The sequence below is a fragment of the Petaurus breviceps genome, unplaced genomic scaffold (genome assembly GCF_028583685.1).
Source record: "Petaurus breviceps papuanus isolate PSGF00001 unplaced genomic scaffold, PetGlider_PUasm1.0 532, whole genome shotgun sequence".
Classification (NCBI taxonomy): domain Eukaryota; kingdom Metazoa; phylum Chordata; class Mammalia; order Diprotodontia; family Petauridae; genus Petaurus; species Petaurus breviceps.
Genome location: NW_027186361.1, coordinates 1,299,364 through 1,309,929, shown reverse-complemented (window position 1 = coordinate 1,309,929; position 10,566 = coordinate 1,299,364). Strand labels below are relative to the sequence as shown.

Below are 10,566 nucleotides of genomic sequence, written 5' to 3'. Positions count from 1 at the left end.
CAGGCTTTTATGTTCCAGCCCGAAGAGAGACATGCTCCCATGTTCCATCCTGAAGAGGGACACATTCCCATGTTCCATCCTGAAGAGGGACACACTCCAATGTTCCAGCCTGAAGAGACCCAGACTTCCATGTCCCAGCCTGAAGAGGGCCAGGCTTTTATGTTCCAGCCCGAAGAGATCCAGGCTCCCATGTTCCAGCCAGAAGAGGGACAGGCTTTTATGTTCCAGTTTAATGAGGGCCAGGCTTCAGTGTTCCAGCATGAAGGGGGACATGCTTTTATGTTCCAGCCCAATGAGGGACTAGATTCAATGTTTCAGCCTTATGAGGGACAGGCTTCAATGTGCCAGCATGAAGAGGAACAGGATTTTGTGTTACAGTCTGATGAGGAAGAGGTTTCCCCGTTCCAGCTAGGGAAGAGACAGGCTTCGGTATCCCAGACCAGAAAGAGACAGCCTTCTTCATCTCAGTCCAGAAAGAGACAGACTTCAGTATCCCAGCCTAAAAAGAGACAGGCTTCAGTGTCCCAGCCTGGAAATAGGCAAGCTTCCTCATCCCAACCTGGGAAGAGACAGGCTTTTTCATCCCAGGCCAGAAAGAGACAGGCTTCCTCATGTCAGCCTGGGAAGAGACAGGCTTCCTCATCCCAGTCCAGAAAGAGACAGACTCGGGTAGCCCAGCCTAAAAAGAAACAGGTGCGAGTGACCCAGACCAAGAAGAGAAAGGCTCCAGCAGCCCAGCCAAAGGATAAAAAGAAACAGTTGCCAGTGACCCAGCCCAGGAAAAAGAAACAGACTCCAGCAGCCCAGCTTAAGAAAAAGAAACAGATTCCAGTGACCCAGCCCAAGAAGAGAACAGGGCGGGTGGTCCAAGCCAAGAAGAGACTAGGTCAAGTGGTCCAATCCAAGAAGAAACAGGCTCTGAACACCGAGACCAAGAAGAGACAGACTCGAGGGGCCCAGGGCAGTAAGACACAGACTCGAGGGGCCCAGACCAAGGAGGAGGAGGAGAACAAACAGACCAAAAGACGTCAACTGCCAAGACGGAAACGCAGCTCATCTCCGTCCTTAGACTCTGAAATACCTTGCAAGATTCCCAAGAAAGGTAATGGCCCTACCTAAAGAGATTCCAGAAGGTCACAGAGACATTAGGTCTGAAAAGAGAATGAAGGATGGGCTAATCCTTCATTTTATAACTTCAGGTCCAGGCAGGGGAGGTGACCTGTATAAGATCATCCATAGAATCCTAGATAGAGGCCTGAGAGAAGCCATCTAAGTCACCCCTTCTTTTTATGGAGGAGGTAACCTAGAAGGGTGAAAGCATTTCCTGAAGGCCACACTATACTTTAGTTAGCAAGAGTCCAGGTCCCCTTTTCCTGAACTAGTCCTTCCTTCACTATGCCCCAAACATGGGATAAGATATATACATGGTGATGTCACATTCTCCACTAGTCCATAAGAAGCATGGAGATTCTACCTTACCTGGAGGGGGGGGTATCTTCTACTCCAAGAGAGGTCCTTCCCAAAGGCTGAGAATTGGAAATAGAGGGCCAAAAAGCAGCTTTCTGATGTTTAAAAACAGACCAGACTGTTTTGGGCCAGGGGTAGCAGCTCACTCCAGATGTGACTGGACATTTTGTGTTTCAAATTCAGATGGCTCCAAGGAAAAGGACGATCATACTCACAATGTTCCCTTTAAATCTTTCGACCCAACCGACCTGGACTGCCCTCTCTGCATGAGGTAGGTATGCAGCACCATCAATCCTGTGCTCCTTCATGGGCCATTTTCCCGATGTCTGCTGCAACAGCAGTCCAGATACTCAGCTACATCATGAGGCAGAAGACTAGGGAAGCCAAGGTTTAGTTGCCAATGACCTCAGACACATACAGGCCATGTGATCCTGGCTGAGTCACATAACTTTTCTGTTTCCCAGGCCACTCTCTAGGAATAGAAGTTTCAAAGTTGGAACCACTTTGCATGGTGGAGGTATTTTCTTTCCCCTGGAAGTTCCTGCACTAATGAAAATCACAGGCCTGACATAAAAAATAAAACAGGAACAGCTAGCTTCCAAGTGATACTGCCAACGGTAGACTAACACACCTCCTGGTTCCAGCTATCATCTCTTCTCTTCCCTAACATCCCGAGTCCTAGCTTGTCTAATAGAATTGGCCTTAGTGTTTCCAACACATGTGGTCTGACTGGGAAGAGAGTGGAAGGAGTAGCCTTCCTCACCCCCACTGAAAGCCCCCATCCTCCAGTGGGCTGGACTAGGCCTGGGCATTACAAGCAGTTCAGCTGCAAAAAGAACAGCATAGTGTGATAGAAAGGATATTTCCATATAGGTCAGTGATCAGAGTGCCATGAGGGCATTCCAGTCCAGAAAGGATTGGGCTTCCACAATGTGTTAGCCACTGGCCCTATTGGCTAGTACCATGGATGTGCTAGGAAAGCTTAGCAATTAGGGCTGCAGGTACAGCCACTAGCCACTGGAGGGTGCTTCACAGTCACTTGCCTCTTCAGGTCACTGGGTTGAGTTGTTCAACCCTGGCCTGTGTTTCTTGGGCCTTGCTTTCTGTCTCTCACCAGTACTCCAGTAGCACTGAATCCAGTGATCCCTTCCTGAAGGCCTCTCTCCAGGGGGTAGCCAGATTTCTGTGACAGTAGAACAAGGGTTCCTTGGGGTCCAATGAAATGGGAACATAGAGTGAAACAGAAATGGGAGGGCTAGGGCTCCTAGATGGAGAGCTAGAAGGGTCCTTAGGTCATTTAGTCCAACCTCTTCATTTCACAGAAGAGGAAACTGATGGCCAAGGAAGGGAAAGGACTAGATTGATGCCATGATGCTTATCAGTGGCAGAGCCAGGGTTCTAACTTGCATGTTATCTCTGAATCTACTGTATCAGGGCATGATAGAATGGAGAGCATTAGCAGGGGATGGTCTAGGACAGAGATGGGGAACCTTTGACCTTGAGGCCATGTGTGGCCCACTAGGTCCTCAAGGGCAGCTGTTTGACTGAATGCCAACTTCACAGCATAGATCCCCTTAATTAATAAAATCTGGACTCTGTCAAAAGGCCACAGCCAAGGACCTAGAGGGCCACATGTGGCCTCCAGGCTCAGGTTCCCTACCCCTGGTCAAAGCAATCTAGGACCTGGAATCACAGGGATTCTGAGTGGAAGAGAATGGTCATTAGCTAGTTAGAGGGCAGTCAGTAGCAATGGTTCCCGAATGGTGCTTATCATTCCCTAAGTGACAGAAGGCAGGGCAAGCAGGCTGAATGTTGTTTAGGTATTGGGCATAGTGTTGAATGTTGGGGTTAGACAGCTGTTCTTGGGTTACCAAGGGCAGGGCTAATCCTGAGCCATCTCCAATGGTGATTGGCTCATCTGCTGGGTAGATTAGGAAATCCCTGATCTCCGATATGCTGGAAACCCTAGCAAATGCTTTCATTTTAAATCTAGCTTAGAATAAATACTACCTTAGGGTTTTAACCCCTCTGCTTCACCAAGGAAACCCCAAAAAGTTTAAAAAGGAGTTAAATTCTCAGTTTTGGTTTTTATAACTTGATTATAGGCTCTTCTATGAACCTGTCACCACCCCCTGTGGACACACTTTCTGCATGAAATGCCTTGAAAGAAGCTTGGATCACAACCCCAAGTGTCCCCTATGCAAAGAAAGCCTTGCAGACGTAAGACAACATATTCAAGAAAATGTTATTAAGCATTGACTGTGCAAGGCAGCTGACATGGTGATGGGAGGGAGGGAGGGAGAGAGGGAGGGAGGGAGGGAGAGAGAGAGAGACAAAGGGGGGAGAGAGAGAGGAAAGAGGAGGGGGAAAGAGAGATGGAAATGGGGGAGAGAGAGACAGAGAGGGAGGGAGAGAGACAAGAAGAAAAGGAAGGAGAGAGAGACAAGAAAATGAGAAAGGAGGGGGAGAGAAACAGAGAGGGAGGGAGACAGAGAGGAAAGAGAAGGAGGGGGAGAGACAAGAAGAGGAGAAAGAAGGAGGAAGAGAGAGATAAAACCTTTATAGACCTTTTTCATGTGAGTCAAAGCTTTATGGCTAGGACCATTCTGAAATAGACCCATGACTTCTCAGACAGGTCATCATAGGGCTAATTCCAGTCTTGTCTCTAGGTCTTTAATAAAGCCTAGATCTCCCTATTTTAGGCCTTGCTTGAGATGAATAATTAGAGCCCAACAGAATTTTTTATCCCTTGCATGATCCTGGGCTCTCAACCTGAGTTTTCTCAATTGTCAGATGTGTTTAAAAACAATAACACCCACCTCCCAGGGTTGTAGGGATCACAAGTATATCAGTGGGGGAAGGGAGGGGAAGCATGCTTCTTCTCCCCCTCCCCCTTCCCCTTTCCCTTCCTTGACTGATATACTTTCCTAGGAATTAAAAGCTATAGTAGACCTGACTTGTATGTCAGACCAGCCTTAACACAGGGCTCATTTGATCACTGGACCTTCATAATGGGTGGGCAGGCCCCAGCAGCAGCTAACTTCTTTCCTTCTTGGTGCAGTGTGTGTCTGTCAGGAGATGTGGCAAAAATTTGCTGATGGAGGCATTGATCGCCAAGTATCTGCCTGACGACCTCAATGAGCGCAGAAGGATTTACGAGGAGGAAATGACAGAACTCTCAAAGTATGTAAGCCCGTATCTGTCCTTTTGTCTCCCAGCATGGGAGGGAATGGACTGGTGTAAGTCAAAATGAGTTCATTCAGTTGGATCCCAGGAAGGTACCCTTAAGGTGCTCAAACAGCAGGAGGCAGAGGATAGGACCAGACAATCTCTTTAGACGCCTACAGAGCTAACGTGATGCAAAAGAAAGAGTCCCCAACTTGGAGTTACTGGTACTGGGTTCAAATCACAGCTTTCTGCTACTTTTTTACTTGTGTGGCCTTGAACAAGTCCTTTGCCTTTATTTCCTTATGTACAAAATGAGGTGATTGGACTCCATGGCCTCTGAGGTCCATCCCTTCTAGCTGTAGGTCTTGGAACTCATCATCCTTCTGGCTCAGGAACTTTCCAGATTCAATGAGTCAGTGCTCATGTGCTTGTGAGGCAAAAGGTTGGGACTAGAAGCTTAGTGATATTCCTAGATCATTCTTTTGGGAAGGATAATAATATGTAATTGAGTTCTAAGAAGAAGCAGTGTAGTCCGGCTCCGAAGGCCGCCTACTACTAGGCATTCCCTGCCCCGTTCACAGCTCAGGAAAGACTGGACTCCTGATGTCTTTTGTTTTAACTAAGAGCAACCATGTCGACATTTTGAATAAATTTTCCATTTGGAAGCCCATTTCCAGGCACACTGGCCCTCCCGTGCTCTACTCTCGTGGCTGTTTGGTTGGCAGTTTTCCCTGGAGACTAGCTTTTCTCCAAATAGTGTGGCAGCACCAGGGGATTCAACTGGGGGGAATGACCCCTTTTGGAACTCAACATTTCTCTGTATCATTAAACAAAGCTGTTCCCCCAAAAAAATTTGGGCTTGGGAGGGGTGGGGATTAGTAGTTTGCCTGCTTTTCCCCCCTTTTTTGCCCAGTTGGTTCCTTGGTGGCAGAGCCAGCAGACGGAAGGGTCAGGGGAGAGGGTCACAGGTGGGGCCAGGAGTGATGGTGACTAGAAAGGCCTCTCTTCCTTGGGTGAGCTGGGAGCTCTTTCTTCCTCCTGGAAACAGCAGCTCCTGCCCCATGCAAAAAGGAGAGCATCGGAAGGCCCTTGTTTAAAAAGACAGCAAAATCAGGCATGCCCAGGCATTCCCCCACAGTGTTAAAGGTGCTCGAAGACGGCCCCTCTCTGGTGAGGACATGAGGGAGAAACCCTGTTGTCAAAATTGTATTTCCCCTCTGCAGCAGCCTGAGTAAGAATGTGCCTATATTTGTGTGTACCATGGCCTACCCCACTGTGCCATGCCCCCTACACATCTTCGAGCCCTGCTATCGCCTTATGATTCGAAGATGCATGGAGACCGGCAGCAAGCATTTTGGCATGTGCATTGGTGACTCCAACAGAGGGTGAGTGTGTGGCAGGCCATCAGAAGGACAGCCTGAGGGGATGGGGCCTGCCTTGACTGGGCTGCGGTGTTGGAGGGGAGACAGTCAAAGAACATCTAACCCAACCCCCAAATTTGACAGATGGGAAAACTTAGGCCCTAGAGAGAAACAGGGATGTAGGCAACCTCACAATACTAGGGCACCTGTGAGACCACCATGAGCTTGCCTTGGGGACCCTATAACCCTACAGGAATATGGCTCATGAATCCCTTACTCAGAGTAGTAGCCTCTACTGCTTTCTACCACATAACACTTTACTATGTGGGAAAGAGGAGAGAGGGCACACCAGGCAAGCAGAATAGAAGTAGGGATTAGCACAGTGGTGGGAAATAGAAAGAAGAGACTGGTCTTACTATAGGAGAGTGTACTTAAGGGAGTGGCAGCCAGGCTACTTGTCCAAGGCCACAGAGCAGCTGAGCCAAGACTTGAACCTGGGACTTAGGACTCCAAATTCAACTATCTTCCTTCCCACTCCAGGAGAGATACCTCTCATTTCTTTCCTTTTCTTCCTTTTCTCTTTCCCATTCCTTCCTTTTCAGTTTCTGCCTTCTATGCCTTAAGCCTCCATTGGCATCAGACTAGTGATTGGGACCCTTTGGCAGGTTCCTAGATTGAAGGTCAGAGCTGCCTTTGGACATCCTGAATCTGCCTTTAGTCCTCAGAACGGTGCGAGAGAGCAGGGACCTGCTGTCCTTGTACAAAGGGATACTTCCTTCATAATTATTTGCAAGGGCAGCTGTGTTCACTTGCCCAAGCGTGATTGATGATCCTTGTTATTTCAAAGCAGAGTATCTGTGACCATCACTGTCTTCCCTGGTCTCTCAGCTGTCTTGATTAGATGATACAGGGGGAATGGCTTTTTGTTTGGTGTTTCTTCAGTACATGTTGTTCCTCAGGCCCCCTTTAGTTCATTTACTGAAATCTGTGAACATCTGTTTAGGCCCAGTGAGTGGAGGAGGAGGTAGATAGGGTCGTGGGCCTTGGTACAACCTTCCTTTGCAGAAAAGCCTCTGAGGACACTCAACTGCACCAGTATCTACAAGAAGAAAAAGGGCACAAGAAGTAAATATTGGCCCAAGGGGCCATGCCTGACACGGACTCTTGGTTTTCCTGGTGGGGACCCCCAAGGATTCAGGCTCTGGAATCAGCCATATTGTATTCTAGAATCATCAAGGTGGCTAAGCTGCAGGCCTGGGGAAACAGAGCCATTTATCGGCAAGAATGATTGTTTTACTTCCTCCTACCCCAATATATAGGTTTGCAGAATATGGTTGCTTGCTGGAGATAAGAAATGTTGACTTCTTTCCTGATGGTCGCTCTGTGGTGGACAGCATTGGTAAGAGGAGGTTTAAGGTGCTACGGCAGAGCCAGAGGGATGGCTACAACGCAGCAGACATCGAATATGTTGAGGATTATAAGGTGGGTCTGCCCCAGGGGTCAAGAATCGGGAAACCAGCAGACTCCAGGAACTCGGCATGCCCACTTGCATCCATGAGCATTTGGCTAGGGTTTCCCTTCAGGCAGTACCTTAAGAGAAGCCAGTAGCTGGGCACCCAGAGGCCCCAGGAAGATCACTTCCTTTAGCTGGACCTGGGAGACAGATCCTCCCTCCCCAAAGCCCCATCTTCCCATGAGTGCACCATGCCGTTTCCCAGTGGGACAGGTGGCATGCACAGTTAATGCATTTTGACTTTGTGATGGGAAGAAGAGGTGACCATGACAGTAGTCATTTCTCTTCATGCATGTCACAGGCATTCCAATATCTGTGGAATGAATGAAATGTAGCTTTGGAATGCCAACTTAGAATGGTACCCTGGTAGCCCTTCCTGGTGCTAAGAGAAGATCCATAAGGCATGAATGGGTGGGAGGGGGGTAGGAATTCAGTCCCCATTTAATATCTCTTAACGGGGCAGATGTTTTGCTGTGAAAACTAGTTTCAACAGCTGCTGGTCTCTTTCCCTCCCCCTTCTGTGTAATTACCTACATCTGGACCTGTGAGGTGATAAACATGTACACAAAGAGAAGCAGCGTGCCCAAACGTCTCTCTAAATGGGCCATCATCTATCTGGATGGTTCAGTCATGCTGACTGATGGACTCAAGCATGTCTGGCTGAAGGGTCTTTGATAGGGGGACCAAATGCCCAGGGAATGGCCAGCAGCCCCCTGCTCACGTGACTTCTCTAATTACAGGTTGAAGGGGAAGAGTATCTCAGATTGCTGAGCCTGCACAGCTCTGTATATGATCAATCACTTGCCTGGTTCAATTCGCTCAAACAAGCTCTCCGGAGCCGCATTCTGGGCCACTTTGGTCCCATGCCACCAAAAGATCTGGACCCACAGGTATAAGAGAACAAGAGTCCCTGCCTATGAAGGGTCCCCAGGGTTGGTGACTGGATGAGTGTAGTGGGGAGCAGACAAGGGGACCAGGGGAAAAAGCAAGTGGGCTTCTGGGGCTTCCAGGCCACACAAGTAGGAGCCTAAACCAAAGTTGGGGAGGCCAGCACAGGCAGTCCTTTTGGCCCCTGGGGTTTCATCTCTCCCAAAGCAAAGGGGAGGTTGACCCCCAAAGTCTGAGTCAGAGACAGGATTCCTGTCATAGTGATGAGAACTCCCAGCTTGGGCTGGGAGACAGGATACTTGGCTAGTAAGCTCTTATTCAGAGCAACAGCTATCATCTTGAAGGTTAGTGGCAGTAGTGGGTGGGTGTAGAGGCCACTGAGGGACCAGTGGAATAGACCAAAAGACAAAAAGTCTGAGAGTATCCTAGGGACAGGCCAGAGAAGTTGGAACTGAAGAACCAAACCAAGGTAGACCCTTGTGCTTTGGGATTAGGAAATCTACCAGCATCAGGGGACTTTCTTCTGAAAGTGACCAATCCTCCTTTGTGTTTCTACTCCAGGTCAACCCCAATGGTCCTACCTGGTGCTGGTGGATCCTGGCAGTCCTTCCACTTGAAAGTAGAGCTCAGCTTCCTTTCTTGTCCACGAAATCCCTAAAGAACCGCCTGAATGGCATTCAGCGTGTCCTGACATTCTTGGCCACCAACCAAAATCCAAACCAAGTCCAAGTCCGTGTTCAAGATGAAGATGAAGACCAAGATCCAATGGAAGGCCCAAGCGGCCTAAGCCATTATCGAATGGAAGGCCCAAGCAGCCTAAGCCAATATAGAATGGAAGGCCCAAGCAGCCTAAGCCAAGATCCAATGGAAGGCCCAAGTGGCCTAAGCCAACATCGAAGGGAAGGCCCAAGCCAAAAACCAGTGGAAGTCCCAAGCCAAGTACCAATGGAAGGCCCAAGCCAAGAACCAATGGAAGGCCCAAGCCAAGAACCAGCGCAAGGCCCAAGCCAAGAACCAATTCAAGGCCCAAGCCAAGAACCAATGGAAGGCCCAAGCCAAGAACCAGCACAAGGCCCAAGCCAAGAACCAATTCAAGGCCCAAGCCAAGAACCAATGAAAGGCCCAAGCCAAGAACCAGCGCAAGGCCCAAGCCAAGAACCAATGGAAGGCCCAAGCCAAGAACCAATGGAAGGCCCAAGCCAAGAACCAGCGCAAGGCCCAAGCCAAGAACCAAAGGAAGGTCCAAGCCAAGAACCAATGCACGGCCCAAGCCAAGAACCAATGCATGGTCTAAGCCAAGAACCAGCGCAAGGTCCAATCCAAGATGAAGACCACGGCCCAAGCCAAGGCGAAGACCAGGGTCCAAGCCAAGGCCAAGATCAGGGCCAGTAAAACCCAAGAGATGAAGAGAAAGGAAGGGGCTCTGCTCTGCACTGCTTTCCCTTCCCAGTTGGTTGGGGGGGGGGAGGGGGGGAAGCTTCTTGTCACTGTCTTTAATCGCAATACTGTCTTAATGGGTGATCATTATTAACCTCAGGGGGAGTGTTGAGCAGGATGTTGTTCTAAATAACACCTGCTTGAGGGTTTACTCCATTTGGAAAACCCTCATTTCTGCCTCTCCCCCCCTCCATCTTCTCTCTTCTCTCTTTCTATCTGCAATTGTTGACATGCTGCATTGCTAAATGAATGGCCTAGGTGTTGTTCTAGAGCACACAGTGATATTGTTTGCCTTCAAAAGTTCAGAAAATAGCATTTACATTTCAGAAAGAATGTTTGGTCTTACTGTGAAACAACTGATGTTGATGAATTTATTTTGCTGACCCATGTTTGGTCTTACTCCAAATGCTTCTGGTCTAGTTCAGCTAATGTTCACTACTTCATTCTGTTTGAATAATTTATTTTCACACAATCGTGTCCTGTGGTGTTTTGTAAGCATTGCGTCCAGAGACTTCCCTTTAGGTTTGTTAAGAGACATGAACTCTATACTCTTCTCCTAGATTCCCCTTCCAGGGCTAGGTCTCCCTAGTTCATGTTCTGTTCCCCTTGGCTTCAATTTCCTCACTTGATTGGGTTACTCCTCCCAGCTGCACCTTCTAGTCCAATGGCTCACGATGATTTTTTCCATTCTAGTCCTGTGGGCTTAACAGTTTTCCCTTTTAGTCCTCTGGG

At 48.7% G+C, this 10,566-nt stretch overlaps 1 protein-coding gene across 1 annotated transcript in view; it reads left to right on the top strand.

The window, feature by feature from the left end:
• Positions 1 to 10,306, top strand: part of LONRF3 (LON peptidase N-terminal domain and ring finger 3) — a 24,122-nt gene extending 13,816 nt beyond the window's left edge. The window contains 8 exon segments of the mRNA XM_069102186.1: positions 1 to 1,102; positions 1,651 to 1,738; positions 3,573 to 3,687; positions 4,529 to 4,650; positions 5,859 to 6,020; positions 7,316 to 7,478; positions 8,250 to 8,399; positions 8,959 to 10,306. The exon segment at positions 1 to 1,102 is cut by the window's left edge and continues 4 nt beyond it. Coding sequence (XP_068958287.1) covers positions 1 to 1,102; positions 1,651 to 1,738; positions 3,573 to 3,687; positions 4,529 to 4,650; positions 5,859 to 6,020; positions 7,316 to 7,478; positions 8,250 to 8,399; positions 8,959 to 9,789 — 2,733 coding nt within the window. The 3' untranslated portion in view covers positions 9,790 to 10,306.
• The last annotated feature ends 260 nt before the right edge of the window (positions 10,307 to 10,566 follow it).